General features: G+C 47.2%; 15 protein-coding genes across 15 annotated transcripts; 4 read left to right on the plus strand and 11 right to left on the minus strand.

The window, feature by feature from the left end:
- Positions 1 to 1,007: 1,007 nt before the first annotated feature.
- BJ212DRAFT_1373395 (uncharacterized protein) lies at positions 1,008 to 1,910 on the minus strand. The gene is made up of 6 exons (XM_041336364.1): positions 1,767 to 1,910; positions 1,699 to 1,714; positions 1,594 to 1,636; positions 1,530 to 1,538; positions 1,434 to 1,471; positions 1,008 to 1,378 (listed from the first exon to the last, which is right to left on the minus strand). The coding sequence occupies exons 1-6, from the start codon at positions 1,882 to 1,884 to the stop codon at positions 1,222 to 1,224; spliced, it is 381 nt and encodes a 126-aa protein (XP_041190247.1). The 5' UTR covers positions 1,885 to 1,910; the 3' UTR covers positions 1,008 to 1,221.
- BJ212DRAFT_1373399 (uncharacterized protein) lies at positions 1,765 to 2,632 on the minus strand. The gene is made up of 5 exons (XM_041336365.1): positions 2,469 to 2,632; positions 2,297 to 2,360; positions 2,153 to 2,250; positions 2,019 to 2,098; positions 1,765 to 1,968 (listed from the first exon to the last, which is right to left on the minus strand). The coding sequence occupies exons 1-5, from the start codon at positions 2,610 to 2,612 to the stop codon at positions 1,953 to 1,955; spliced, it is 402 nt and encodes a 133-aa protein (XP_041190248.1). The 5' UTR covers positions 2,613 to 2,632; the 3' UTR covers positions 1,765 to 1,952.
- Positions 2,633 to 3,359: 727 nt separating this feature from the next.
- Positions 3,360 to 4,018, minus strand: BJ212DRAFT_1483545 (putative cyclophilin; the record flags this gene model as incomplete). Its single annotated transcript, XM_041340633.1, has 4 exons — positions 3,360 to 3,466; positions 3,517 to 3,651; positions 3,708 to 3,939; positions 4,004 to 4,018. 4 exons carry the CDS (start codon positions 4,016 to 4,018, stop codon positions 3,360 to 3,362), a joined length of 489 nt encoding a protein of 162 aa, XP_041190249.1.
- A 296-nt stretch (positions 4,019 to 4,314) lies between these two features.
- Positions 4,315 to 4,985, minus strand: BJ212DRAFT_1277475 (uncharacterized protein; the record flags this gene model as incomplete). The annotated part of the gene is made up of 2 exons (XM_041331365.1): positions 4,315 to 4,653; positions 4,701 to 4,985. Coding segments are annotated over 2 exons (624 nt in total), but the record flags the coding sequence as incomplete, so codon positions are not given.
- A 189-nt stretch (positions 4,986 to 5,174) lies between these two features.
- On the minus strand, positions 5,175 to 6,489 carry BJ212DRAFT_494748 (uncharacterized protein). Its single transcript, XM_041343333.1, has one exon. It carries the CDS (start codon positions 6,186 to 6,188, stop codon positions 5,448 to 5,450), a length of 741 nt encoding a protein of 246 aa, XP_041190251.1. The 5' UTR covers positions 6,189 to 6,489; the 3' UTR covers positions 5,175 to 5,447.
- A 490-nt stretch (positions 6,490 to 6,979) lies between these two features.
- On the minus strand, positions 6,980 to 7,669 carry BJ212DRAFT_1277516 (ribosomal L18ae/LX protein domain-containing protein; the record flags this gene model as incomplete). The annotated part of the gene is made up of 4 exons (XM_041331368.1): positions 6,980 to 7,129; positions 7,184 to 7,360; positions 7,435 to 7,486; positions 7,536 to 7,669. The coding sequence occupies 4 exons, from the start codon at positions 7,667 to 7,669 to the stop codon at positions 6,980 to 6,982; spliced, it is 513 nt and encodes a 170-aa protein (XP_041190252.1).
- Positions 7,670 to 8,047: 378 nt separating this feature from the next.
- On the minus strand, positions 8,048 to 9,503 carry BJ212DRAFT_1277507 (JAB1/Mov34/MPN/PAD-1 ubiquitin protease-domain-containing protein; the record flags this gene model as incomplete). The annotated part of the gene is made up of 8 exons (XM_041331367.1): positions 8,048 to 8,183; positions 8,241 to 8,293; positions 8,348 to 8,482; positions 8,534 to 8,797; positions 8,853 to 8,981; positions 9,027 to 9,245; positions 9,283 to 9,316; positions 9,370 to 9,503. 8 exons carry the CDS (start codon positions 9,501 to 9,503, stop codon positions 8,048 to 8,050), a joined length of 1,104 nt encoding a protein of 367 aa, XP_041190253.1.
- A 282-nt stretch (positions 9,504 to 9,785) lies between these two features.
- BJ212DRAFT_1277300 (uncharacterized protein) lies at positions 9,786 to 10,418 on the minus strand (the record flags this gene model as incomplete). The annotated part of the gene is made up of 2 exons (XM_041331352.1): positions 9,786 to 10,045; positions 10,094 to 10,418. 2 exons carry the CDS (start codon positions 10,416 to 10,418, stop codon positions 9,786 to 9,788), a joined length of 585 nt encoding a protein of 194 aa, XP_041190254.1.
- A 2,661-nt stretch (positions 10,419 to 13,079) lies between these two features.
- BJ212DRAFT_1277271 (uncharacterized protein) lies at positions 13,080 to 13,556 on the minus strand (the record flags this gene model as incomplete). Its single annotated transcript, XM_041331349.1, has 3 exons — positions 13,080 to 13,181; positions 13,229 to 13,321; positions 13,374 to 13,556. The coding sequence occupies 3 exons, from the start codon at positions 13,554 to 13,556 to the stop codon at positions 13,080 to 13,082; spliced, it is 378 nt and encodes a 125-aa protein (XP_041190255.1).
- Positions 13,557 to 15,226: 1,670 nt separating this feature from the next.
- BJ212DRAFT_1301850 (uncharacterized protein) lies at positions 15,227 to 16,539 on the plus strand (the record flags this gene model as incomplete). The annotated part of the gene is made up of 4 exons (XM_041333186.1): positions 15,227 to 15,396; positions 16,015 to 16,086; positions 16,190 to 16,221; positions 16,412 to 16,539. The coding sequence occupies 4 exons, from the start codon at positions 15,227 to 15,229 to the stop codon at positions 16,537 to 16,539; spliced, it is 402 nt and encodes a 133-aa protein (XP_041190256.1).
- Positions 16,540 to 16,608: 69 nt separating this feature from the next.
- On the minus strand, positions 16,609 to 17,943 carry BJ212DRAFT_1373500 (cyclophilin-like domain-containing protein; the record flags this gene model as incomplete). The annotated part of the gene is made up of 4 exons (XM_041336366.1): positions 16,609 to 16,664; positions 16,718 to 17,297; positions 17,343 to 17,562; positions 17,933 to 17,943. 3 exons carry the CDS (start codon positions 17,941 to 17,943, stop codon positions 17,007 to 17,009), a joined length of 522 nt encoding a protein of 173 aa, XP_041190257.1. The 3' UTR covers positions 16,609 to 16,664; positions 16,718 to 17,006.
- A 95-nt stretch (positions 17,944 to 18,038) lies between these two features.
- On the plus strand, positions 18,039 to 18,541 carry BJ212DRAFT_1277422 (transcription initiation factor IIA, gamma subunit, helical domain-containing protein; the record flags this gene model as incomplete). Its single annotated transcript, XM_041331361.1, has 4 exons — positions 18,039 to 18,076; positions 18,124 to 18,211; positions 18,268 to 18,327; positions 18,386 to 18,541. The coding sequence occupies 4 exons, from the start codon at positions 18,039 to 18,041 to the stop codon at positions 18,539 to 18,541; spliced, it is 342 nt and encodes a 113-aa protein (XP_041190258.1).
- A 200-nt stretch (positions 18,542 to 18,741) lies between these two features.
- BJ212DRAFT_495243 (uncharacterized protein) lies at positions 18,742 to 21,092 on the plus strand. The gene is made up of 3 exons (XM_041343334.1): positions 18,742 to 19,344; positions 19,502 to 19,958; positions 20,013 to 21,092. The coding sequence occupies exons 1-3, from the start codon at positions 18,961 to 18,963 to the stop codon at positions 20,951 to 20,953; spliced, it is 1,782 nt and encodes a 593-aa protein (XP_041190259.1). The 5' UTR covers positions 18,742 to 18,960; the 3' UTR covers positions 20,954 to 21,092.
- An 894-nt stretch (positions 21,093 to 21,986) lies between these two features.
- On the plus strand, positions 21,987 to 24,654 carry BJ212DRAFT_1373535 (uncharacterized protein). Its single transcript, XM_041336367.1, has 6 exons — positions 21,987 to 22,044; positions 22,105 to 22,488; positions 22,551 to 22,554; positions 22,611 to 22,811; positions 22,869 to 23,723; positions 23,782 to 24,654. The coding sequence occupies exons 2-6, from the start codon at positions 22,214 to 22,216 to the stop codon at positions 24,412 to 24,414; spliced, it is 1,968 nt and encodes a 655-aa protein (XP_041190260.1). The 5' UTR covers positions 21,987 to 22,044; positions 22,105 to 22,213; the 3' UTR covers positions 24,415 to 24,654.
- Positions 24,655 to 25,309: 655 nt separating this feature from the next.
- Positions 25,310 to 26,771, minus strand: BJ212DRAFT_1521347 (uncharacterized protein). The gene is made up of 6 exons (XM_041341702.1): positions 26,437 to 26,771; positions 26,316 to 26,387; positions 26,086 to 26,234; positions 25,956 to 26,012; positions 25,411 to 25,812; positions 25,310 to 25,351 (listed from the first exon to the last, which is right to left on the minus strand). Exons 1-5 carry the CDS (start codon positions 26,457 to 26,459, stop codon positions 25,787 to 25,789), a joined length of 327 nt encoding a protein of 108 aa, XP_041190261.1. The 5' UTR covers positions 26,460 to 26,771; the 3' UTR covers positions 25,310 to 25,351; positions 25,411 to 25,786.
- Between the last annotated feature and the right edge of the window lie 597 nt (positions 26,772 to 27,368).

The following is a 27,368-nucleotide window of genomic DNA, read 5'->3' on the forward strand; positions in this document are numbered from 1 at the left end:
TGAATCTACCATGTGTGTATCGCTCACATTTGCTGCACTTCCGAGACAGTAATAGACATCGTAACGAGGCAAAATTCAACAGAATAAGGGCGTCGAGAATGTAGGGTGACGCATTATATACAAACGGCCAGCCGAATTTGGCATTCAACCGACCTTTTCGCGATCGTGAAACAAATGCTATGTATGCAAGCATGCAAGCCAAACACTGCCCTGAACGAGATAAGCCGATGGGAGTCAGACGACTCTGAAACAACAAAGTTTCATTTCTAAGCCGCCGAGGGACGAGGCGGCCCAGAATTCGGTTTATGCTGACTAGACTGATCACCCTTTTCGCACCCTGCTGTAGTCCACCGTCCCCTAAGGTAGGGCGCTGTTAACATGGGAAGGGAAGGGCTAGTAAAGCGGATTAGCAGCGGTTTCGAGCCTGCGAAAGCTCTCGTCAGGGGGCTGATCCTTATTGTAGACGAACGAGTCTTGTGAGTCTAGGCCCGAGGCGACAAAGAAACCGACCAGACTACGAGCCTTTCGACTCGTCTTCGGGATTTTATGATCGAGTCCGTATAAGATAGCATGCTATGATAGATCTAGACGTAATATATGGCGCTGCGCATTCCTGTAGATTTCAAGTGTCATGTTGGTCCATCACCGATCAGCGTGGCGTGTTACAGGAAGCCAGCCTCACGTGGGTGGGCGATTCATAGGCTGTGCCGTTGCGAGGCTTGTGTTCCTTGAGCACAGGCAACTTGAACGTGGCCACCATCGCGATCAAGGGCGTCCGAAAAGAAGAATTGGCAGCCGATATATTGATATTCGCTTGAAAAGTTAGGCTCGCGTTGATGGCATGATGCGTGATGCGGCAACGGTGCACAAAGCAAGAAATTACCTAAAATGGGAAACAACGCGGGCGCAATTTCCCTCTGGGTTTCTTGATTAGCCGCAGGAGAGAACAGTCTTTTTAACGATAGGTTGAGACACCCCGTCGTGAGAGGCTTTATCACAATATTATCTGATCACGGACGAACACATGATGATTGGAAAATAATAAGTATAATGAATATACTGTCTATGCTCAAAAATGGTATTATATCTGAGACGCGTAGTTGCTAGCGCGGGTGCAGCGTCGCCCACTCCTGCATTCAAGAAAATGGATACAAGAACAGCTTTTCGCTCCCACCAAGTATCCCCGCACCTTCGCATCCAGAAATAGAATCCAATGCCAACCTACCAATGGTAAGTGGAAATCGCGGACTGTAGGTTGATCCTGGTGGTAAAGACAGCGAGGCTGGGGCCTTCGTCCTGGGCAGGGATGGAGCAAATGCCAGTATTGATAGATTTGTGTAGATTAAGCATCAGACGAGAGATGAGAGTAACGGACAAGCTGGGTGTGGTGTCATAACTAATCTCAATTCGTGCTTATTGCGTCAACCACTCACCAGCTAGTCAACGTGGAGAGACTGCCTCTAATAGCAACCTTGTCAATCATCAGGAAATAGTAAACCTGAATATGAAATAAGGCTGTATATGCTCACTGAACCAGACTGATTCAAGCTGTAAGCGATTCGTGACTCCATCGATGTTCATTCGTTCACTCACGTAGTACGTCAGGATGTTCGGTATGTTAACAAGCATCATCGCTCTGAAGGTATGCGGATGATCGGTTCAGAATCACTTGAATCACGATCTCGCTAGCAACCTCACCCGAAATACATCGCACCTGTGTTTGGTTGATTCAGTGTGTACAATTCAGACTGCAACGAAAAATTTACCATCGTGAAATATGATATTGATGATATTTCTCCTGGTGACTAGAGATAACCTCAGCAAACCTTTAGTTTTGCAAATCCTGTACACTATGAGGATGAATATCAGTAATTCGAATACCATTTCGGCTACCCATGCTAGCCCAAGACCTGTAGTTGGATAAGGTCGTGACATGCAATTAGACTTGGGATTCACTGACGGGCTGCTCTGCAACAACTTTTGAGTAGGCACACAGAACGGCGAAGAGAACGGCGTACGTCACTGCTGTATATGTTTCATAGCAACCAACTCCTGGCAAAAGGACCGCATCGCCCATATAACGCCCCAAACCTTCCACCTAGAAACGATTAGTACAAGAGTGTAAAATTCTACGCGAACTTCGAAGACACACAGAAACTATTATCGCAAGAGTAATCATTGTGATTGTCATCCAAGTAAGCAGGCGCTTGCTACCGCCGTAGAGAGCATAAGTGCGAATGGTCATTATAACTGCAATTTTCAGTATATGAAGTTCTCGCAGTGAACTTCTACTCACAACAAACGATGACTGCTTGGAAAATAAAGGTTAGCTGTCTGTATAGCTGGTATTCCGGACATCTGAGCTTTGTTAATTAATATTCAAGAACCAGACTCAAAATGAAACAAACCTCTACAGAAAGAAGTTGTGAACCCGCCAGCTCAGTATATGCATAATGAAATAATAGAACCTCCACTGAAAGCGGCACGAAGCTTAAAACTAAGCCGGAGATATTGACAAGCAGAGCGAAATAACGATTGAGCAGAAATAATATCGCAGACAGCGCTTTCGGACGACGCCAAATAAAAGCGATTTCTTCAGGTAGGGTCGTCATGTGGTCGTATATCAGAATACCTAGAATATCATGTTATTATCCTGATACCAGAAATCAGACTAAGTCCTAGTACTGTTTGCTGCCAGAAGGGCGTACATGCAGAACAACCTGTAAACATTTAGTCGCCATCAGGATACATGGTCATGTATGTATCACTCACATCTGTTGCGCCTCCGAGCTAGTAACACCCATCACGGGGCGATGTGTGATAGAAGAATGGCACTGAGAATGTGCGGTGATTCCTTATATACCAGGACTGCAAAGGAAAGCGCACAACGTGAAAATTTGCGGAAACTGACAAGTAAGTCGAGACAACTCCAAAATGTCCTAGACGTAATATAGTGCTGTACATCAATGTTCAAAGTTCCAGGCAGAGTGTTACTAGCCTCGATATTGGATCCCCGCCATTAAAAGGCACAACAATATGGCTGAAATACAAGATTAATGGCACCATGGCGATCCAGCATCAAGTAGGAATAGCCACCTCCGATCACCGAGGATTGACTAGTCAACATTGATGACAACTCGATGAGAGACTCGGATACACCTGAGAATAGAACACCAATTGTGGACATTGTGAACGTAATGTTTCATGTTGATAGATCTACGATAATCTAATCACTGCGATTGGATTGCGTATCGATACGGGTAAGGTCACACTTGTTTTCTCAAAATATCTATAATGCCACAACGTACAGGTTATTCGTGACGAATAAAAGTATCTTCTTTCTGCATTAGTCACATGTTTTACACCGTACCGCTAGCGGCGATCTTGATCTCGGCCTTAGGCTTGCCAGATTCAGTCCCGTACTTCTCGATTGCTTTCACGAGGTCCATGCCCTCGACGACCTCACCTGACACATAAGTTAGTTCTGATCAACAGCTGCTTGATGAAGATCCTCACCGAACACTACGTGAGCGCCGTCGAGCCAGCTGGTGACGATAGTGGTGACGAAGAACTGCGAACCGTTGGTGTTCTTGCCAGCATTTGCCATGGACAGAAGTCCGGGCTTAGTGTGCTTAAGTTGGAAGTTTTCATCTAAAACATATCACGATTAGATGCCGTATTCTGAGCACAACTACTATGACCCTCACCAGCAAATTTCTCGCCGTAGATAGACTTGCCACCCGTTCCATTGCCCCTGGTGAAGTCACCACCCTGAAGCATGAAGGATGGAATGATGCGATGGAAGCCAGAGCCTGCATATCCATAACCATTTTGACCTGTGCATAATTCGCGGAAGTTTCTCGCGGTCTTCGGTACAACGTCATCGAAGAGCCTGAAGACAATGCGCCCAGTTGGGTTGCCGTTGATGGTGATGTCAAACTAGAAAATCAGATGGGTCAGATATGGGTCCCTTCGTTGCGAATATCGCCGATACAACACTCACGTAAACGTTAGCCATGATGGATAAGAGAGAGACTCAAGATTGAAGGTTTGCGAGAGATGCTCTGATAAAAGGGAGAGTCGGACGATGCCGATCTGAGTCGGAGATGATCATCGGATTTCGGAGATGATTATCTATCCACCACGGCTAGAACGTGCGTGTGAAGTTCCAAGACAGTGCTTTCCGCGGCCTGCCGCCGCATGCTCCATCCAATTTGACATCTTCTGCCGAGATAATGAATCACCTGCATTTCGCTAAGCTAGTACTCGGTGCACATGATCACTGGCCCCTATAAGTATTCGTACGTAATTGATCTAGCTGCTGAATATTCGACTGAAGAAACCAGTCTTCGGCAGCTCTGCCTCATCCCTGTATCTGATTATAATTCTCCCATCCCGAGATACAACCTTGAGCTCGTCCCCATCCCAATTATTGTCAAACAACCGATGCGGAATGTCACCGACGAAATATCGCCGCGTATGCTCAACAGTGCTTAATGTGATGCTCCGTTGCAGAAGATTGTCGGAAAGCTTTACACTTTGCCTGCTGGTCAGGAGAAGCGAACCGTGGAATGACCGAGGCAGAAGGACGGTTACTTGTCCATCGCGTGCATAGATATCCAACAGGAATGGTGCAACGACCTTGACCGTATTCTAGAGCGCATCAGACGGTGCACCGTTTGTGGTGACCCAATACTCACAATCTTGGCTGTGACACTTCCATCGTTAGAGCTTAGCGAAAGGGTGGTGCGGCGACCATTCTTAGGAGCAGCTTCCTCTTGACCGATCAACCAAATATCAGCGTCAATACTCCCGTCCCTTGTACGAAGGTACAGATTTTTTCTGTCCTGGTCTGTTTCTCCAGTATTCAGTGGAGGAAGCAGACTGAAGGGTATTTGCATCAGAGGGTCGATCACATAACAGTCTCGTATGGGTTTATCCTTGAGTATAAGTGAAAGAAAATTGGTGGGATTGGAAGGAGGCTGAATCTCCGTGGAACACGAGCTTGCAATCTGTGTGTGCTGCACATGTTTTGAATATGCTGGAGGTGGTGCATCCTGCAGACAGCAGTCAGTGATAGCAATGTCTGGAAGATATCTCGTCAACGAACATCCATGGCATTGTTCGCCGCCTCTGATTGATCTTGCTCGGCCTCTGCCACCTTGGCAGACTCATTCTGGAGCTGCTTCTCTGAGATGATGATCATTGGAGCCTAGTGATGATGGGGGTAGAGTCGTCAAAGATTATTCAATGGACGAGTTCGCAAACGAACAAATGTAAGAAGGAACGCTGCGGCGCTCCCAAGGTACTGCGGCTGCGTGCTGCGGCAATGGAACGATCGAGACAAAAAAAGGCAGGCAGCTGTTAGTCGATCAACGCCACATGGCCATAGTGATTACAAGTTGCACGTGAAAAATAGTCGTACAGGTGACTTCAGGAAGTACCCACTACCATCCGAATAACCGATTCAAAAGACCTCCTTTGCTGGTATTGTCTGCCTTGGTATGTTCTTCGACATATTTTATCCTGATGTTTCCATGTTTCGCTTCTACCCGTAGTTCATCCCCAATCCAATCACTGTCATCAACCGTGGACAAGTCTCCAACAAAATATCTTCGAGTCAAGTCCACCTGACTTAGATGCGTGCAGTTTTGGGAGAGAGTATCGGTGAGTGAGACGGAACCGTGGCTAGTCGTTAGAAGAAGGAAGCCACTAAAGAGCGCGGAAGAGTGACATTCACAGAGCCGTTCTTCGCGGAAATGGTGAGCAAGAACGGCACAACCCCATGAATAGTGTGCTAGTATTCTGATCAACGGGGAACCAGGATAATCAAACAGACGACATACAACCCGCGCTGTAACAGAGCCATCGTCAGAGCCAATGTCGAGTATCGCACGTTTGGTGAACTTCTTGGATTCGGAGGGTTGGGCGTCTCGAGCACCGAGTAGCCATATTTCTGCATTAACAGATCCGTGTTTCGAGCGCAAGGATAGATTCTTTCTGTCTGCCTCACTCTCTTCTGGACGCAGGGGTGGAAGAAGAGAGGTGGGGATATTCATGCCAGGGTCTATGACGTACTCCCCCTTGATAGAGCTATGCTCATTGAAGAGGTGCAAGTAATTTGTTGGTTTGGACTTGAAAGTGGGCTGAGGAGGAATGCTGGAAGAGGATGCACCCGCAACTTGCATTTTGGTCTGAAGTGTTGTTATAATATGATGGAGGAGGCTGTAAGTAAAATCAATAAACTAGGACAAGTAGAAAGGAAACAAGATTTCACGCACTGCTTCTCCAGCAAACTCATTCTCAGTATCTGGAGAAGCTTTGAGTTCAGAGGAAGCTGCATCTGTAGAGTCCTGTAAAGATACTATCATTGTGCAATGTAGGTATCGCAAAGCTAGAGTCAGCTGGTTTTAAGTCTCCAGTGCTAATAGTGGTGAAGGAAGTTCCGCCGCATGCGGTGTGTGACAGCAAAGCTGCGGGCCTGCGGCTGCGCATGCTTCTAGGCTTAGGTAATGAAAGGCTGAGCGCTAGCCGGTCACAATCGTACACGAACAGCCAGTCTGCCGTGCCTCAAGCAGGCGCCCGTACTACTGGGGTCCGCACAACATCTATTACTAGCAGTGGCGTAGATTATATTTGGTTAGCAGAGACCATCCACGAACGTCTCCCGCAATTGAGAAAATTAATGTGAGGGCACCACAGCTGCTCAGCAGGAGCTCTAATCATGTTACAAATGCGCGATGAATGTGAGATCACGTCGACTAGAACCATGACTGTAGAGTGCTCCATTGAGATAGAATCACCTACAATAGGACGTGCTATATTGTCGAGTTCCGAAAGGATGGAAACAATGAGCTTGGATGTCATATATGCATGTGAATATCGACCATTGCAGGACGAAGAAATTTTACATATGAACCCGTACTTAGGTATGCATGCAAATCCATACTCCATGGTGCCTTCACATCGTGACAGACAATCAGAAAGTGGAAGGACGATTGGCAACGAATGTCGCAGCAGTTTTACCAACACGGTGAGGAAGTGGGAACTTGAGGTTGGGGGTAAGGAGCTGCTTGATGTAGGGGCGGCGGACATCATCAGACTTAGCGATCTCAACAACGCGGAGGATCTGAGGAAATACAAATATCAACATGACGAAAGATGAGAAAATGCTAGGGCATACGTGGATCGACCGGAAGCGGGCACGGTGCCTGGCAGCCATGTCCTGGTAAAGGCTTTTGACTGCATCAGCACGGGAGAGGTCACGGAACTCCTTGTACATGTTGTGGGTTCCTGATCGCGAGTCGTAGCGGATCCAGATACCGAAGTTCTTGACCTTCAGAGGTTTTGCCTCATGTATCTGTGACACAGGTCATACAGACCGTTAGCAATCCCGTTCCGTCTGCCACTTGAACGGCTGCAAGGGATACACACAACGTTGACACCAATGATTTCACCACTGGCCTTCTTGACTTTCTTCAATTGCCTAGGTGGGTGTTACATTGCGCCTAAAAAAACTCTGAAGGCTAGCGTACCTGAGGAAATACCAGAACCGGGATTTTGCAACGACTTCATTAGGAGCAAAGATGCGCATGCGATAAATTTTGGGGTTGGGCTCATTTGTGGTGGGTAAGTGACGTCCAACGACCTGGAATTCTTGAAGGCCCATCTGGTGCAGAACATATCAGTACACATCCAGATAGGAAGAGTAACATCCATCAAGAGAAACAGGTTTGCTAGCTTGTTTTCCTCGATAGAGCTCTCTGTATGTGTGCTAACGTCGTAAATAAGTTGCTTACTTTGAGATTGACTTTGTGCTTGAGGCGTTGACGTTGGCGAGGAGGGCGAGACCACTATCTACACCAAGGTTTGAGGTAGTTATTTGTCAATATTTGTGGCTGTGGCGAAGTGTGAGCCATGAAGCCGGCTATTCTCCGATACCAGCTTGAAAATCTATTTGAGATCTATCGGATGCAGATGCATGATGAAGAGGATGTAGTATGAAATTGTACGATTAAAAAGTATGGAATGATCAGAAAATGCAGATTTATTCGACAGTCATTACAGTGTCTATTATCTCTGTGACGCGATTGACCCCATGCTCATTCGGTCGCGAAGAGAAAACGATATCTTTCAAAATCTGAGATATCAAACCATGTTGAGCCTCCGCGGCAATCTTTGTGCTACGAGAATATGAGTTTAACTGTACTACACAAGAACACGAAAACACAAAAACCTACCTATCCTTCACACCCTTTGCGAGCTGATTGTCTTCTTTCTTCTTTTCTTCCTTCTGTGACAAACAAGCATAAGTGTTTAATGCACAGACAGTTCAACGATCATCTACCTTGGGTACACTTGATGTCTTCTCCTCCTGTCCCTTAATTGTCGGTATAGGCGCCCGTGTGCTGGACACTGAAGCCTGAGCCTTAGAAAGTTTCTGATGCAAATCTACGATCTGTGACACTGCATACGCTCGATTCTGTACGAGTGTTGTATGAGAAAACAAATGAAACTAGTAAAAGCTTCTTACCGAAATCAAAGGGCTCTGGCTGAGTGTGTTAACCCAGTACTTGTTCCACAACAAACCGAGCAGCTCGGTGTCCAAGCTCGATTTGAACACCTCCACATCTAATGGGTAGTACTGGTTTGCATGTACACCAAAGTCTTCAATTTTGCTGAGGGGAATGGATTGGTATTCGGAAGCGGATATGTTAGGAGGCGTGTAATTCGGTGGGTACGTGCGGAAGGCACCAATATCGACTTTGCCAGCAGAGATAGTGCGATTTGGGTCAATCTATCGCATTAAGGGTCAGACCGGCGATCGGGCCAGAACATGATTATGGACGCACCACAACGGCCACGAAAGGATCTTGGAACTGCTGGTTGTTCATTTGGGTGTCCACATCTATTCCCGAAAGCCAACACCCATAGCCTGGATGTGAGTGGTACCAGCCAATGGCATTCTCCAATCTTTTGGCCTAAGGGGAGTGAGAGCAAGTTGTCTGGAAGGCTCAATTCCATACCTTCTCGCTCTCCGATATATACTTTACCATGTACTCATTTGCTTCATTGGCAGCATTAACACGCGTCTCCGTGCCCTGCACAGGAAGTGCAAAGGAGTCCATGATAACCAGTGAGTTGCCCATCACCTTGCCTTGCATGAGTCCCATAATCTCATGTGGCACTCCTGATCGTGCATGAATAACCTGCAGAAGAAACAACGTCAGATTGCCCGTTGAAACCTCAGTTGTTCGAGCTTTCCATCTTTATCAAAGCGACGGCTGAGATCTTGCATGATTTGAAGTATTGTGGACTATCAGGAATATCATTGAGGCCTGCTCAGGTGATATAGGGTTGCCGACATACTCCTTGTCCCATGGTGCCTCTCGGTTTATCCGCTTATTAGCCTCGACGTCAAAGGCATATATCTCATCCTGAGGCGAAACTTCAAATATGTCGTTCGCTAGCGAAAAGGTCTTGAACGCAGTGCTAGAAGTCATATGTGGTGGTAGATGACAAGGGGCCACAATTGTGGCGGAGGTAGATTCCAAATTGTACAGTGCGAATAATATTATTGTCGGAATCAGGCAGAACATATGAATGAGCTCCTACTACCCACAGTACTAGTCAACGTTTCGGGAACAACAACCATCTAATGCCTTCGTACAACATCTGAATGCTTATAGGAGACCGCTCTGTGTCATCTAAGAGTAAATCTCCTCTCATCCTTTCTATCGGAAGCCGAATGTTAGTATTGGCTAGCCCTAGCTAGTGGCAACAAACTAACTCTCCGCTTCCACTGCAGCTCTCCGCTCCTTCTTCTCCTTCAACTGACGCTCCATTTCTTCGAATGCGTTGAGGATGACCTCGTGTCTCTTTTCCGTAGCTGGTGTATTGGTTCTAACGCGGTGTGGCCACTCGGAATCTGGTATCGAAAGAGCAGAAAGCGACGAGCGCAAGGCCACAATCGACTCCTTGTAAGCTTCTAGAGATTCTTCGTAAAGGTCATAGACACAAATTGCACATCCTGACATGCAACATTCTTGCCTTATGTTAGATACTGGGAACTTGGCTTCGGTAGAGAATTTACCTTCATCTGAGGGTGGTATGGGTTCTTCGGGGATCACAAGGCCCGCGATGGTATTGGGAGTATTTTGCGCACCATAGTGCGAAGAGGATATCAATCGAGATAACCTGGCCTTGGATGCATCCTCGACGTCCTGAGAAATCTCAGATGTCTGCTTCATAATAGCATTTCCCCCCCGAAGAGTATTTTCTAGTTTGCGGTAGCGTTCAGTGAGATTTTGTCCGCCTCTGCTTGGACTGTTCCAATGCTTTCGGGAGATGGATGATATCGCCAAAACAGCCTTAGACGGGCTTGTCGTGTTCGTAGCAAATGAACGCAAGCATAGCATGTGAGCACATGCGGATACCGCTATCCTCCGCTGGCCAAGAGACAGCATGCATACTCCTGTCGTCTTGTAAACCGTCCTGCTCAAATCGCAGGTTAAATAATGAGCTTGCCACTCCTGCAAGTCTAATGGATATGATGTTTGATGACAAACTTTGACAGCGGTGTGCAGTGTGCTGAGTCAGCTGAGTCAGCTCCGAGCTATGTAACTCAAGAAAGTTCTGAACGTTCAACTTTCCATTATTTTTCTCCTGCATGGAAACCAGAACAAAGTACTTGTGGAATGCGAGTGAACTGGGTATTGAATTCTGAAGTCGCTTTGTATCAGTGCGATCATTTTTCTCTCAGAGACCAAGTTAGACTCATTGCATGATTATTCAAACTGTAGTACCGCAAGAAAATAGCGCGACATTTTTTCTCATAAATCGTCGTGCGACGAACTGCCATACTATAATCTTTGGCATGTGATGCTCGGTCTGGCTCTTGCCCATCATAGGTCTCATTGCAGTGGGTGAGCCTGCACGAAGCTCGCTCCCTACCTCAAGTGTACTAGTTTCCTCTGGGTGCTGTCACAAATCTCAACGATGACACTGCAGGTGATTCCACCACTTCGACAGAATGGAAATCTGGGTAACTCAGCATATTGTCTTCCTGCTCGTGATAATTATCAAATTCTGAGCAGGTACAGACTGCGCTTTTAAATCATGCCGTCGCACAACAATGAATTTAGGGGCCCGCCTGCCAATATCGATGCCTCACAAGCAGAGTTCATCTCGGTATGTCATCAGGGATTGGTGGAGTCCAAAACAGAAACAAGACAGTGTCAACATCACAAGTATTCTGAGAGACCAGTTTCCGAGTGTGGTTTCAAGAATGGATCTGCGCTGAAATCGTGCAGTCGTGGCGGAACGAATGGTGACCTCACCCATGGAGAAAGAATGTCGGCCTCGCTGCAAACCGGATGGTAGCAATGTTGACACCAGTGGCGCCTTCCACCACAACCCCAATTCGTTGATCGGCAAGGTCGTCGATGACGATGATCGGTCTCCCCAATCGAGCTCAAATTCCCTTCTCATCTTCCTCCGGTCATTGTTTCTGTTCCGAGGTGCTCGCTTACGTCAAGGATATCAAGCCCAATATCTCACGCATGGAAGGGATCTATCGTTGTTTCAGCCACATGCGCTAGTCCCCTGTGGATGATGGCGGAGACGGAGGTCCGGGCAACGATTGCGTATCAGTTACGTTTTATATGGCTTCCAAACCACCTTGGGTGGACAGGTTTATCAAAGGGAGACAGTTGGGTGATTTGTGCAACGAGTTGGACATACTGAAATCAAACCGATCAGATCGTTCACCGGCGCTTCTCATTCTTTTTTCACCTTGTGCCGGATATTCAACACCCCAACAACCCACGCAATTCCAGGACATACTCATACTACAATGCTGTTCCTCACAAACAAGCCGAATTTCAGTGACAATAGTGCGCACATTCCGATAAAGCAAATTCATGCACATTCACTTTCGTGAGGCTTTGATTTTCCAATATGCCTGCATGCTTTCAAACTCTTATCGATCAAGGAAATATATTATATGGTTAGAAATCTACCAGAGTATTTAAATAGTTGGGACGACTCACACTCGATGGGCGCATGTCCGAGGACAGTATCAGATTTGAATTGTCTGCTTATCATCTCTGCAACGACCGTGAACAAGGTTTGGACCATATAGAAGAGCCTACGTATGTCCGGAGACTGCGACCAGATATTCTGTGACCACTCAACAGAGACGACAAGAACCTTTCGCGCTAGCGTTTGGGGGCACGGCGAGTGAATTCCGCTGCCAGATCGGCAAAAGTGTTCTCCATCTGGTCGATCTTCCCCACTTTCTCCTCCGAACATGGTAACGAGTGATATGGACGAGAGCCTACGAAGGATGTGATTTTTGTTTAAACAAGCACTTAGGGCAAGAATATGAGTCATACTGCTTGCCTATGCCTGAGTGAATCTTTATCCTTGTTCTCGATATAGTTGTCGAGGATCGGATGGCTAGGGAAGAAGCGAGGTATCACGCAGGCTCCTAGCTTTTGTTGTTCTTTAAAAGAAATTAGTCCTGTTGAACCTACCAATGAGGTGGAAACCTTCATCAAACAACAAGATTGGACTACCAGAGCTCATGTATGAAATTCATATACCGTAGCTCCATGTTGCTGCCCGCTCATCAAGGTCTTCGCCTTCCTAAGTACTAATTGAAGTTCCACATGGAAACCCGGCAGATTGGCGCCTGCGATAAGATTTTAATTTGTCGGTTTCACGGTTTTTAGAGCGCCTTCGGTTCTAGGGATTGGCTACTGCGTACCTCATACACCATTATCAGCTTTTATCTAATCTACATACGAGAGTCTTAATGCTATCCAGGTCGCACATCTAAGCTAAACAAAAGGAAATCTCTAAAGACGGAGTAACTATGCAAGCGTACCGTGGACGCCATGATCAAAGGACAATCGATACAAAAGAAAGAAACGAACAAAGTGTGTACCGCCACAGGGGTATATGCATGATGATGCCAAGGCAGTGTTGGGTCATTTTAAAGAACAGATCGCGAAAGTCGCGACATTCACATACAGGTCATGAGAATTATGATCGGCACCATAGCTGCCGCTGGGAGATCAGACACCCACAATAGTCACTATTGCTTTAATGGGCTTGAGTTGGGCATTTGTCACATGGGTGGGGACAGCAGAGGACCGAATTATTGGAACACCCAGTGTCTGCAGAAACGTAAGATTCAACGTATACTTAAAACACGAATACTTACAAGAATGTCGCCATTCTGCAAGAGAGTTTGTTGTACTATTCGGATACCATTCACATACGTTCCATATGCGGTGTTTTGATCTCTTATCAGTACCTGGAATGCATCTTTTAGTGTCCGTCCGTCATATCCGAATACTCGTTCTGACCTGTTTATTTTGAAGCCAGATCTCTACATGTGGTGATGAAATGGACATTGAGCCACCCGGGGTGAACGTTGTCGGTCCCAGGGGAATCCTGACATTGCATGTGAACGACAACCTGATGGCCTCGAACGGACAACTGTCGGCCATTGGGGACAGAGTGAGGCAAGGGGCAACGCAGAAGTTCATCTGGAAGAGAGCTGCCAAAGTCGACGGTGGCGCTTGAACAAAATCCACCCATGCAATATATATATATATATTTGCGAACCCACATCTGAAAAAAAGGGTGCAAGCCCTGAGGTACAGTAGGCTACCACCAGGTTAGTATGGTTCTGGAATGATGACCCAACATAGGGATAAGACCCCAAATGCGATCATCATATCAAGATGCCCACGTTCCAGAAACTTGATGTGAACAGAGTACCGGTTCGCCTAGAATGATCGAGGTGCTACTAAATACTAACGGTTAATTCAGTTTACGGGTTAGTTGTGAGGTGGGGGATTGATTACGCGAGGAACTGCAGGCTGTGACTGATGGATGACTGGGTGGGAAGTGATGGTTTTCATTCCGCTACCTCGTGCGTTCAGCGCGTCGCCGCTCTGACTGCGCGTGCATTACACTGCTGAGTCCTGACTGCGACCATCGCTTTAAATAACGTCTTGAAACTGCAGCGAGAACTGTGGCAAACTCACATTTAACAGGTGCTTCGAATGGGAAGGTAGACATTAATTGCCCTCTCGCTGGCTCCAATCGTCGATGTTTCAGCATCGATGTCTACGTTATCTCAACAACTCGACGAAGAAGAAGACGACGAAGGCACCACCAACTTTATTGACATAATGGCGACCGAAGGTCCAACACACCATCTGCAGTGATTCTTGATAGAACCACTATACCAACTATGGCCAGCCTGTACGATGCCAAGCTATGATCCTCTATCGTGGAGATTCCGATTGACATTCCCGGCCCCGAAGATCGTACCTCACCCAAAAGGGCTTGGAGATGGTAAAAATGGACATGAGTTCGTGTACATTCGCAGAAGATGTTTTTCTTGGCAAGCAATATACCAAATATTAATAACCTGAATGACCCGAGACACCGAGGAAGTCGTGTAATGATGACCAGGTGTGATTACTGGCCCAGCGGTGGGATCAACCTAACCAAAGGTGACAAGAAGTGTGCCAGCACTGGCTGGCGCAGGGAGTAGTGATGAAAATACCGTCATCGGCGTCTTCCATCGCATGTGTATGTGAGGAGTCACTAGTCGCCTTGAGGCAGATCGATGAAGTGTGACTTTACATAGGGAATCGGATAACGTGACCGCAAGCAAGGTTTTGATTGGGTTTGAAATTCTGAAACTTTGTCTGACACTGGTCACTAGCAGGCAGCTGGTAGGTCCAAGTTCTGTTGGAACAACTTTGAAGGTCTGCCACATGTTCTGAGTGTTTTGCTAGTCGTTCAGGTTCCTGACAAGCTCACCGACTTGCTCAAACATCCTCACCTGATCAAAGTCTTCCCCTCTCTTCATTTTACACCCGAGCTTGCGCAACGTATTCTCACTCATGGAAGTCACAGGATGGCTGTCCATGGTCATAATGAACGTCTCAGCTCTGTAGGTAGGACAATTTGATCATCCATGATGTGTATTATTAACTACTTAATTTTATTTCTACCTATCTGGCAGGGTGTCGCGTGCTTGAGTCGTATTAATTGCTCTTCCTGCATTCAACCGCGCGGAATCAACATCACCATGGCTATGATCTTCTCGCGCTTTAAATACCTACCTCTTGGGCGAATACGTCGCTCCTCGGTGGTCCCTGGGTCGTATACTACGATTGGACCCTAACAGCTTCCCAAGATGTTTTACGGACCCACAGTCACCCACGGAAATTTGAAAGGTTCACCTCCGAAACAGCCAGAAGATGCTGGATTGGAAAACTCGTTAACGGCAAACCCTGGTAACACAAGAAGTGTGGGTCTTTACAAAGTCACGGGGGACGCGGTACAAGCTGTAATAGGCGCCATATAGTACGTTATCAGCCTCATGCTATATTACACAACGAGACTGAAATTTAGTGTTTGCGATCATCTATGCTAACACGTTAATTGTGTTAGGGTGGTTCTATGGGGTTCACGCTCGCATTCTGCCGCATATCCTGCTACCAAGGAAGGTCGAGGGTGTACCCGCAGAATTCCACCGGAAGGCATTAGTCCTTTGTGAGGTAGCAGGGTGGGAATCTGTTGGTTCAAGAACCCGTGTTGGAATGTAATCTTCCGGATCTTGAGGCTGTAGAAACCATCCAGCCAAAGGAAACTGCGTCAGCGTTTACTCTCGGTGGGTCTTGTTTTCAAATTATTTTTTTCTGTAGGGTGGCTAGTTTCTGATTTTTGACATTTCTCGTCCTGATTCATGTTCATGTTTCATATTGATTGCATTAATTGCAACGACAGTCTATAAGTCATACAGGCTTATCATGCTATGCGCTAAGCAGGGTTAACTATAACACAAACCCGTGTCATTTGCGGCTCCAACGGAGGTTTATCGGAAGGAGGCACAAACATTGATCGGCGACTGGCTGTGACCGTTAAGGTTTCCCCAATGCCGCCGGCCACATAGTGCCTGTGATAGTGATAAATTCGTTCTAGTTCTGGTAATCTATTTCCTCGTTGCAACCGCGTTGGCGCTGTTGCTGTAAAGCTTCATGATCAACGATTTGTGTAAGTTCGTTTGCTCCACACGCTAGATTAATCATCTGACGGGCTGCTGGGGATCCCAACAGCCCCAAACTTGTTTTCGTTCATTCACTCCATCTCCATCTAGTGTATCCCAGGCTGACGGCGATATTGAAATAGGTAATTATGCACAATGGTCTCCTGCTTATCACACGGTTCCGCCCGCCGATGTAACTTCTTCATACCCGTCGATCATCATGATCCGGCGTTGCCGATGGTTTGATTGCTACATTTTGGCGGCCTGGCCTACATTTGGGAGTGACATGAGGCCGCGGTTATGCTGAGACTAGCTTCAATCAAGACGATGCAGGATCATCTCAGCAGTATAAGTATATTGCATTGCTCCTCGGCCGCTCGTTGATCTTCTACCAGCATATAAATACTTCTGACGCAAAGGCGTCTACAGGCAAACCAGATCAAAGTTACCACGCAAGATGAAACGCGTAATGCGAGCCTGCTCTCGGACTTCTTCGCCCTATAAATCTCACTTGGGACCTGAGTCGTGCATGCCTGCCCTACAGATACATCCATAATAACGTTGTATTGGCGGATCTTGATGACGAGTACTAGTTGTGATGCGTGATCGGCGACCTTTGCTTACGACCCTGAGTTCTAGATGTTTTCGCTCCAAGGGCCCTGGTGGACGAATTGTCTCACAACAGCTAGCATCGACTCTCAACCGCTCAAGCGAAGAGAAACACAAGTAGAGGGACAACGTGACACCGAATGTATGTTTTCCCCGCATAGCATAGCAACACAACTCATGTTTTTGTAAGCGACCTCGCCTCCTTATGTGATCTCCACTCGCGGGAGAAGTGCCATAAGTCTCGGACGAGTATGCCGATTATCATCGCACCCCAATGTCTGAATTTAGGTGAACACTACACCCCTTGTTACGTGTCATTTTACGCAGTCCCCTTCCCGCATCCACCAATCCACACCGGTACATTGGGTTTCCCATCGACGTCTCCAGCAACTTTATCCAGCTTGTCCAGTACCTCAATTCCCGCTTTCAATTCCCCAAATGCCACATATTTGCCGTTCAATTTTGCGAGCTGCGTCTCGTCATCCGTGAGCACAACGAAGAACTGGGAAGAATTCGTATTTTTGCCGGAGTTGGCCATCGCCAGGGTTCCTCTTCTCATCTTGATCTTCAAGCCATCCCTTTCATCGTTGAATTTGCCTCCATATATCGACTAGGTGAAGTCAGAAAATTAACTAGTTATATTTCGAGCACGAACCTCGCCGCCACTGCCATCCCCCCTTGTAACATCGCCCCCCTGTGCCACAAAATCTCTCACGATGCGATGTATCGGGCATCCCAAGTAATATAGCTCTTTGTTACGTGCATTTTTACACTTTCCTTTCTCCCCCGTACATAGCGCAGTGAAATTGGTCGTCGTTTTTTTCAGAGAAGCCTCGGGGTTCAACTCAAAGACGAGGCGGACCGACACAAAGGGGCTCTGCGGGCATAAAGCGTAGTACATGTGATCGCTAACAACGATTAGAAGATGAATATCCTTGAATATGATAGCAGTAGAGCATCGGCAGAAATGCAAATACATCGATTTCTCTGAGCATTTCTTGTTGCTCTGATGATAGATGACGTGGATCGGATGGCAAGCCGTAGATTGCTGCATTATTAGCGAGCAAATTGCGAGTGGCAATGAATGCGGCTTCATCAAGTTTGTGCTGTCCTTCGTCTCCCATGAAAATATCGAGATAAACGGTGGAAGACATTTGCATAAAATTCGAGTGTTGCATTCATATCAGATCTGCAAAGTTGCAACTGCACATTCTTGCGTGACGTCACACGTCACGGTGGCATTACTCACCAACCATTGCAGCTCATGGCAGCAAGCGGTTAGAAGCGGATCTTTCTGTTCGCCACATTCCCGTCTGTTTTGCTCTGAAGCTGAGGACTGCTGCAAATTAGCATGGCTTCAGCGTACTATGAGTTTTACCGAGGGTCATCGTATGTTCCAGCGGTTTCCCTGATTGTTCGGGTGTTCACGGCTGCAGAATTGGAATGGCCCTGACAGACTCGCTGGACGAGCTTATCACGAGTGGTGCTATCACACCACAATTGGCCATGAAAGTCCTTCAACAGGTATTTACTGATTAAATGTCTATCAGTGAATGAGCGTTGACTAGAAATTCTAATAGTTTGACAAGTCGCTTGCGGACACGATGGTCAAGCAGGTGAAAACTAAGACTACCCTCAAGGTTCGTCCACTTCTAGTTGAAATGAAGTGACTTCTCACAACTTTGTTCCTTCCTTTAGGGCAACCTCCGGACATACCGTTTGTGCGATGATGTGTGGACGTTTATCGTAAAAAACCCGTCCTTCAAGATGGAGTCGAACGAAATGGTTTCAGCGCCTCGCATAAAAATAATTGCATGTAAAAATGGAGATGCCATTGAAGCAGGGAAGAAGTAGCCTAGGCCTATCTGACAGCTCGAGCATTCTCTTATGGCAGTTACTTCGTATCCATACAATGTTGTACTACCTTTCCACGCTGTTATTTCTCACTGGTCACGAACCGGTTGCCATGGATAGATAAGCAAATATTAGCTTCGATTCTGATACAAGTCTTTAAAATTGTTGCTTGATTAACTAGGCTTGGGTTATTGAGACTGGGTACCGATGGCCTGGATGAACGATGATACAACCCTAGTAGATAAAGCAGAAGACTCGGAAGATATGAGGGGCCCCGTCACTCCGCCATCCCCAAGGGCCATGGAGCCTTCAAAACCCACGTGGCCATATATGGGACTTGCCATCAGTTTCAGCTCATTCAACCTGTTGTTCCTGTCCCGCCTTTTCTCACCGTGATACATTCCACACTATCGTTCGCCATGACGCCTTCCGCATATTTGACCAATTATCCGGAACCACCAACAGACGCAGCTGTTGCTGATGCTCGCAGAGAGCTCCAAGCCCAGCAAGAGCAGCTCTTAGCGCTCTCGGACAAGATTGCATCTGCGGAAGACGCCCTGGCTCAAATTGTCGTCGAAAGAAAGCGCGCTATACGTGACCTACGACGCGAAAAGTTGGTATTGGAAGAGAAGGTCACATACACCAAGGCGTATATCTCTCCTATACGCCGGTTGCCACATGAACTACTCCGCCATATCTTCCTTTTCAACTTCGATGATCATCCTTGCTGTGCTTGGGTGCTTGCATCTATCTGCACGCTATGGCGAAGACTCACTCTGTCGATGCCGAGGCTGTGGTCCAAGGTGAGATGATGCAATTCTTCACTTGTCAACTTTGTTATTGCGTCATGGGATTTGGTATCGATGTCCTCATATGTGTGTGCGGCGGAGGCAGTTCCTGTCCTCGTACCTCGTTTTTGATCTACATCTTTCATATGTGATGTTAACTTTTTCACGCTAGATTAGACTTGTAACCAATCAAAGTGCAACCGCCGATACCATACGGCTTTGGCTGGAACGTTCTGGAGACAAGGTGCCACTCGATATCGAAATTTACTTGCGAGTAAACGGTGTGTCCAATGAGGGTTCATCGACCCGTACCCGACCTGCTTCACCCACGCCGTGGCTGCACCCGCCCAGTCCACCACCTCATTATGTGATCCCTCATCCTTCTGGAACAGCAATGCTCTTGCCTCCTGCCCATACTCCTATCATTGTCCCGCAGTCACCCTCGCACCACGACTCATGGGGGTCACCCCCTCCGCCTTCTTCAAGAAATACTCCACAAGCTCAACGGAATGCTCACTGGGGTCATATCGCAATATTCTACCTCATCGAGCAAATGTATCGATGGCAACGGTTTGTCTTCAGGTTCGACAGACAGTTTCCATCTATGTCTGCGCTGAAATCAATAGCTGGTACGTACCATGCTCAAAGCGATTCAATGTTGTTATTCAATGAGGGAGTAATAGGCGATGCTCCCATACTTAGAGAATTTGAAATCTCTTGTGCCGAAACTATTTATGCAAGTGAATGGCCATGGATACCGAGTTCAAGTCCAGCGACTAGTATGGCCCTTGGAAAACTAGAGTCACTGATGTTACACCACGTCCCATTCAAATGGTCATCGCCGATATTCAAGACTAATCTGCGGTCCCTTAACCTCCGTTCACTCCCATCGAATCATCTACCCTTGGATCGCATCATGCACATCATCGCCAGTAACCCAGATCTTGAATCACTCACCTTGCATTTTGCTGTTGCTCTGCCAGCTATTCTTCCCCTTGTCCAGACTTCATTATCTCGGCTTCGTGAACTCACCTTTGGCGGTCACTATCATATGTCGCAGCTAGCAGATTCCCTTGTACTTCCCTCCCTTGAGATACTCAACCTTGACGTAGAAGCTCGTGACCCGATAGAAGACACCATTACCAATCTCCTACAACGATCGAACAATCCACCGATTACCCGTCTTTCTGTCTCGTACGGCAGCACCTCGAGCTCGACGCTATATTATGGTCCAGGTGGAGTTGTCATCTCATGGGGGTTTTTAACGGACCTAAATCATCTGCAATCATTGAGCATAGGCGGGACGCCGCTCGAGCCATTTTTGTCGGCGCTTGGAATGCCCGACGAAGAACAGACCCACTGGGCGTGCCCGAATTTGACGACGGTGGCCATGAAAAGTTGTCATGCGCATTCTGACGGGATTGCGAAGCTAGTGCAGCTTGTGGAGGCTCGCAATCCAGAGTCGGGATCTGCGACAATGGTGAATGGAGTTATCCCGACGAGACTACAGCACCTAGAGTTGTATGATTGTGCAACACTGGGACAGGATGTAATAGAATGGCTGAAGAAGAGGGTAGATGAGGTTATTTGTACTGAGCCTTCTTCGTATGTAAGGTCTCCTTGAGGTTGTGTGACTTGAGCTGGTGTTGATATTATCTATTATGCAGGACTCGCGGCTCTAGCTGTTGTGGGTTAGTGGCATATTTTTGATTGTTGTACATACAGTGTTGTAATTCAGCGTAAACTTATTTTGGTTTTCACCTCGTCTTTTCGTAATCATAAGGCGGTGTATGTACTACTAGGTGTATCGCCGCTGCGGCAGTAGCCGCACTGCACTTGGCAGCGCCACGAAGATGGATGTGTGCCTGAGCAGCCTCGTGGAATGGCGACCGTGAACCCCTTCTAGCGATTTATTACCGCACGTAGTCTGAAGACTCGTTTCGTGTATTTTGGTTTTGAGTCTTGACTCGCACGATAAGCAACTGAGGTCGGCAAGAAAGGTTGATTGGTGATCAAGGAGATACGATTGGCCATACAGAGCTCGGATCGGAATTTCACAGAGCGATTCATCATCGATAATCAGATTAGTTTACTCATAGTGATGGTGTACTAGTTTAGTTCCAGGCGGCCTTGGTTTCGAAGTCTGTTTGATCGGGGTGCGCACTAGTCAGTGCTTGGCCTGCTACTTTATTACTTACTCGGGTAAGACCTCCGCTTCTAAGCTCTGGGCTCTAACAGATTCTGGATCTACTGGAGACTGCATGCTAGGTCCCTTGATAAACTGCATTGAACCTGCATGAATCGGCATTGATATCACTATTACATATGTGTAACTCACCGTACACATCATGATCCATACGCCACTAGATTGATACAGGGTTGACTCAATCGAGTGCACGGCGTCCAAGCTTTATATAGTGGAGCCAAATATATGAAAGACGATAAGTGCTGCGTATTCCGTAAACGATGAAATACACGCGGCGCCAAGGTGGAGTTTCTTCCGGGGAACCCAGAAACCTATAGGGTATAAAAACCCAATGGGTCTGTCCGGAGCAGGCTGACCGTATGCCCAACTGAACTGTACTCTGGTCCTCTGGCAGTAGTCAACGCCAGAGCCTGAAACAAGTGGATCATGCCTGTCCCTATTACCGAGGTGCACGGAAACAAGGCCAAATACGCAGCATTACCGAAAGCGATTACGAGCACATCAAGCAGGTACGTATAGAAACCTGATGCGCGTATCTGCTCCTTGATTTTGAATTGTCACTATCCAAGGTTCGCTCTCGACACTGTTGATTCCCCCTACAACTTGCGCCTGGCGCACTCGGACAAATTAAGCAGACCCTTTGTTCGCCTTGAACGTTTAGCGAAATCCGAGGTGACGATGCAGCGCAACGGCCACGGCGGCCATGTCGATGCTGTTGCGCAGGACACGCCTCTATTACCTGGTACTGTTCCATTGCCACAGGCATCGACCTCGTTGTCTGTTATTGAATGGGATTGGGATGTTGAACACCACGACCGACGGCTCGAGGCTAAAGCAGATGCAGCACTACATGGCGCACAACCCTTTCAAGTCGATCGAAGAGTTCTTAAAGACGTCGTACGAGAGATGACAGGCTGTGAAGTCGGGAGAATACATTTCTTGAGTTCTGGTACGTCGTCGTCGTCTTCTAGCACTGCCAAGACTCTAAATTACGACCTTAGGAACTTTCCATAAGGCGAGTACATAGCTCAATGTGGGGTCACCCTATTTATTTTTACGTTCTTGTTTGCGGTAGGCATATCTTGTTACTCTTGTTGACACGCGCGAGCTGGTTGCTCGCGTTGCTCGTCGGTTCATGCCTCGCCTCAAAACCGAGTCTGAGGTGGCTACTATGCACTACCTTCGCGAACAGACATCCATTCCTGTTCCAGATGTCTATTACTATGATGCAAATCCCTACAATCGCCTAGGGGGCGAGTATATCCTCATGTCGAAGGTACGTCTTATCAAATCGTTGTCATGTCGAGTGCCTTGAGGTCTCATACCATATTAGGCAAAAGGAGTTCCCCTGTCACGCGTATACCACTCGCTCTCTAATGAAGAACTGAAATCTCTGTTTGCAAATGTTGCGGCTATCATAGTGCCCCTGTTCGCACAGCGTTTCTCACACATCGGATCACTATACCTAGAGGGCGCAGGCACGGGCGCACCAACACCTCTCTCGGTCGGGTCATCAAATTCTCCGACACCAACCGCGACGCGTCCTACAATTAACGGTTTTAAATTCATGCCATTGTTGTCCATGAGCTCCTTTTCCAATGCCACAGGACCCATGGTCAGAACATTCTTACGTCCAACTTTGGCTAGAGACTCTCATATTGGTCCTATCGTATCATGGCCCTTCTTCGGATCAAATCGCGGGGACCTCTCCCATCCAGATGAGATTGACCGTGGTCCGTGGTCTAGTACTCATTCATATCTTGCTTCGTGCGTTGATCGGGAGGTCCGGGGCGTAGTTCTTGAGAATGAGGGCAAGTCGGCACCGCACCGGCTACATCTTGACCCGGATGAAATTCAATCTTCCCGGCATCACCACTTGAACGCAGTACCCGGCGATCAGAGTGACGACAGTGATGAGTGGGACGCACAGGAGAGTGAGGAGGAATGGGATGGACCTGGTGATGGCATGTACAGGGATTACAGGCGCATGCAGAGAAGCACGTTCCTAATTGCCCACATCATGCGACGGGAAGAATCTGTGCGAAAGGAGATGGGTCGCTGGATGCGCATGATGGAACGACTCGGGGCATGCGCGGATCATTCTGGGGAGACAGAAGAGTTTGGCCTGGATTGCCACGACATAAGCCTGGAGAACGTGTTTGTCAACGAAAACAACCCCACGGAAATAGTAAGTTTTGCCTACTTGCATGTGTTTTCCGTTCTGATTAGTGATCCTAAACAGACAGTGTGTTATTGACTGGGAATCCACAACTACCCGACCACTCTGGGCATGTGCGCATCTTCCAACCTTCCTGCAATCCAGTCCGTTCACGACTCGTATGTTCCGAGAAGCGGTCGAGGATTTGGCTCGTGACCAAGCCCCTCGGCCAACACACCCAGGAAAGAACAATGGTAAACCCGTGAATGTTGTTGCGGTCGCAAAAGAGTGGCTGCATTACGAAGCCATCGGTGCACGGCTGCGCATGGCTCACAGATGTGCCGAATGGGACGGATGGGAGGAAGGCCTCGTCGATAGTATACTTGGGCCTGAGGACACTGAGGATGAATGGTTCAAAGATGCCGAGTGCACTGCAGATGCGCTGTCTACCTCAAGCGTGCCTGTGTATGCAGAGAGCCAAGCGAGCAGCTGCGGGGCTGATTCCGGTGCTCTGCATGCTGCATCATTCAAGCGGCGAAAGAAGGCTGGGCACATACCCCTGAAGAAGGAACGGGAGAAGGAGCAGATGCTGAATACCACTGGTGATATTTGTGGTGGGCGGGGCGGAGAGCTGGGGCGTAGACTTGAGGCCTGGCTTAGCGTCAACGGGGACGGGACGAGGAAGAATTGGGACGAGGAGTATGATGCGGAGGCAGAGTGAATTGGTCGTGTTTTGGACTGTTTCTTCGGTATGTAGATTGGATCTCGGTGGGTGAATTATGCTATGCTACGCCTGGACTTAATACTGTACGATACACACCCTTACACACTGTCGCACATACTTGCATTTGTCACACATTCTTTTACCTTTACCCTTTGCCAAGGCTTCGTCTGCTCGTTGTCAATTGATAATTGTATACAACTCGACACATGGGCGTTGACTGCTTGATAGCTCGTTCACTGGAAAATACTGAGAGTGCTTCGAGTGCGAACTACCCTCCGAGCCTTGCAATGCTCAATGTTTGAGGCAGTGACTCGGAGGCTCGACCCCTGAGTTGTGATACTGTCGCGTGGAGGTAATCAACTTTCAACTTTTCACTCAACTACCTGGAGCAGAATTGAACAGACTTTGCCACTAAGCTTCCTGCTGTAGAGCCCCCCAAAACCATGATTCAGAATATCTTCAGTCTAGAGATAGGCTTCGTAACATTACAGTCACTCACCGATTATATATGTGTCAGGTCTCCAACAGACCCCCAATTTGGTGTCGAGATGCAATCAGATTCGAAGATTGTTTGAGATACACATCTCCGATTTCGACTGATACGTTGGCACCCATACCTATCAGCGTCATCTGCGAGAAGCTAACCTGATCAGCAACTCCGTATCCTCCATATCGTCTAATACTACATCCTCCAAGATCAACACCCCTCTCCTACCTAATAATTTGCTCTTGTGCTATAGACGACGACACCGGGACCCGCACCATTGCCTTTAGATATGACATCCATTGGGTAATCGCTGACTGTGATTTGTGAACGGACGACGTTGACCTCCAATGATCTAGAGTGGGATGATGAATATTTCCCAGATGATCCAAGCTTGGAACAAGAGCGTCCAAGACCGGCACGGACGATAATAAGGAGAGGGGACATTGTCTATATTTAAACTTTGATCAGTCATCACATTTGTCAACGCTCGGAAACTGGGGACTTACAGCGACTTGTATTGCAATACTGATTGCTACGTCCCCGCAATATTACCTGCTGCCCATAAACAGAACATCACGCATGGACAAGTTGTTATGAGCGCCCCAATCTGATTCCATGATTGCCATGACGGTGCTTCTGTACCTGAAGTAACTAGTCAGAGCAGCTGTCTGTTGTCCTGTTCGCCAGATGTGGTACATGATACCAGCAGTTACTGTAGCATTTAAGATCATCTCGAGTGACTATCCAGACAATGCGAAAACTCGAAAAGTATGTGAAAAGATGCTGGCGTTTTTAGGTGCGAGCAAGGTGACGGCGATAGAAGCGGTAGCTGTGAGAAGTCACGTTCACATGGTAATGCAGCGAATAGAATATGGATGCGTTCTACAGCGAGCTATCCATATAATGAGCTAAAGAAGCGTTCAGTATCATTAGCAGTGTTCAAATCTTGCAATCTGGATTACTGGTAGAATGCAAACTTTGAAATTCTGATTCCAGACGACGTAGAGTCTCCATATATTTGAAAGAGTCATGCATGAGAAAATGTACGTACTCTCTTCCTGCATGTACTGACCAAAAGCAGTTCTTGAGCAAATGATTGCATCGACAACTATTTCATTCAAAGTCAAGCCAGCAGGGTAAAATTTCAGACTCACATTGGCGATGTAGACTGACTGACTGACTGACTAAGGAAATGTGGTTTTCTTTGGTGGCAGCAATCGTTGTATTCGTGAATCCAATCGTCGCTTGCACAAACATCAATGTCACATGCGCAGTTGCCATCGCGAATTGGAAGGAGGCAGCAAAGAGCAGAAGCCTGCTATAAAAAAATCTGGGCGCAGACGAGAGGACAGTCGTGAATGTTCTGGACTTCCGATTGAGATGATGCAAACACATGCACCGAATAACATACAACAATGATTTTTTATTCAGGTTCACCCATGCCTCATGCGAAGTGAACGAAAGTGAACGAATTACTTGACTTCTGTAGAAGAGTTCAGCATTTGCAATTCCCACCGAAGTGTCCACTCTACCGTAAAGTATGGCCTCTAGCCATGTGCACGTGAGATTCATCTGGGCAAGCGTCCGCACAGAAGACACTCTACTTGCTGAAATTGAAAGAGTAGGGGGCCTTTATTAGTAGTTCCATCAACAGAACTTTTATAGCGGCTGCGGTAGGGTGGCAGGTTTTGATCGCCGTCGACCCAATGTTGTTAGACGCAATAGCACTGTAATAGACTTCCACTTGTTCCAATGGTTCGAAAGCAGGGAAGCGTGTAATGGGTTACTACCGATTTCACACTACACGCATCTCTTCCAGGAAGTATGACACCGCATCACTATTTGAATTAGTATCTATTCAGACACCGTTCATCAGAGGCTATGCATGGATTTGAGAATCGTATTGTTGTGTAATTGTATATCAATACCGCGACTCACAAGGTGATTTATTCTGACAAGGCTGCGGCCCAGAAGTTAGTTTGTTGGTTTCGTGAATAGTTGTCACCCACACAGATGGAATGCTGCATACTCGTCAACTGAATTCATGGCCGGATGTCACTCACTAAGAGATCGTCGATCATCAAAGCGCTAGTGATCGGATGTAACCACAAACCCTGCAGCTACCAGTAATATGCATCTGTTCTCTTGAATGATTTTGACGTCTCCCAGTTCATTACGAAGAAATTGAACCGTTATTTGTGGTGTTGCAGAACACCGTATAATAGGACAGCGTTATTCGAATTATAATATCCGGTCAGACACCACAGATTTCTGGGGTGTGTAACGAACACAATTGAAAACTCGTTCTCGCCGATTCGTATTTTCTTTTGGGGGATTGGCCTAGCGTTCTGCGAACGGCTGTAATGGTTGAGCAGGGTTTTTCAATATTGAACAGACTGAAAGATAAGTCAGATATCTAAGTGACTGTTTGATCATGACATGTACCCGTGTCGTTAGGTCAATT

Source organism: Suillus subaureus (genome assembly GCF_016647635.1).
Source record: "Suillus subaureus strain MN1 chromosome Unknown BJ212scaffold_28, whole genome shotgun sequence".
Taxonomy (NCBI): Eukaryota; Fungi; Basidiomycota; class Agaricomycetes; order Boletales; family Suillaceae; genus Suillus; species Suillus subaureus.

Coding starts and splice junctions, on each gene's coding strand:
- BJ212DRAFT_1373395 (XM_041336364.1), bottom strand. CDS start 1,884: ATGGTATTCGAATTACTGATATTCATCCTCATAGTGTACAGGATTTGC. Junction 1,379..1,433: donor CTCTCCACGTTGACTAGCTG/GTGAGTGGTTGA, acceptor CACCACACCCAG/CTTGTCCGTTACTCTCATCT.
- BJ212DRAFT_1373399 (XM_041336365.1), bottom strand. CDS start 2,612: ATGACGACCCTACCTGAAGAAATCGCTTTTATTTGGCGTCGTCCGAAA. Junction 2,361..2,468: donor TCGTGCCGCTTTCAGTGGAG/GTTCTATTATTT, acceptor TTAACAAAGCTC/AGATGTCCGGAATACCAGCT. Junction 2,099..2,152: donor CTCTTGCGATAATAGTTTCT/GTGTGTCTTCGA, acceptor AATCGTTTCTAG/GTGGAAGGTTTGGGGCGTTA.
- BJ212DRAFT_494748 (XM_041343333.1), bottom strand. CDS start 6,188: ATGCAAGTTGCGGGTGCATCCTCTTCCAGCATTCCTCCTCAGCCCACT.
- BJ212DRAFT_495243 (XM_041343334.1), top strand. CDS start 18,961: ATGACGCCTTCCGCATATTTGACCAATTATCCGGAACCACCAACAGAC. Junction 19,345..19,501: donor TGCCGAGGCTGTGGTCCAAG/GTGAGATGATGC, acceptor TTTTCACGCTAG/ATTAGACTTGTAACCAATCA. Junction 19,959..20,012: donor TGCGCTGAAATCAATAGCTG/GTACGTACCATG, acceptor AGGGAGTAATAG/GCGATGCTCCCATACTTAGA.
- BJ212DRAFT_1373535 (XM_041336367.1), top strand. CDS start 22,214: ATGCAGCGCAACGGCCACGGCGGCCATGTCGATGCTGTTGCGCAGGAC. Junction 22,812..22,868: donor AGTATATCCTCATGTCGAAG/GTACGTCTTATC, acceptor ATACCATATTAG/GCAAAAGGAGTTCCCCTGTC. Junction 23,724..23,781: donor AAAACAACCCCACGGAAATA/GTAAGTTTTGCC, acceptor CTAAACAGACAG/TGTGTTATTGACTGGGAATC.
- BJ212DRAFT_1521347 (XM_041341702.1), bottom strand. CDS start 26,459: ATGGCTAGAGGCCATACTTTACG. Junction 26,235..26,315: donor CTGAATAAAAAATCATTGTT/GTATGTTATTCG, acceptor GTCTGCGCCCAG/ATTTTTTTATAGCAGGCTTC. Junction 26,013..26,085: donor AAACCACATTTCCTTAGTCA/GTCAGTCAGTCA, acceptor TGAATGAAATAG/TTGTCGATGCAATCATTTGC.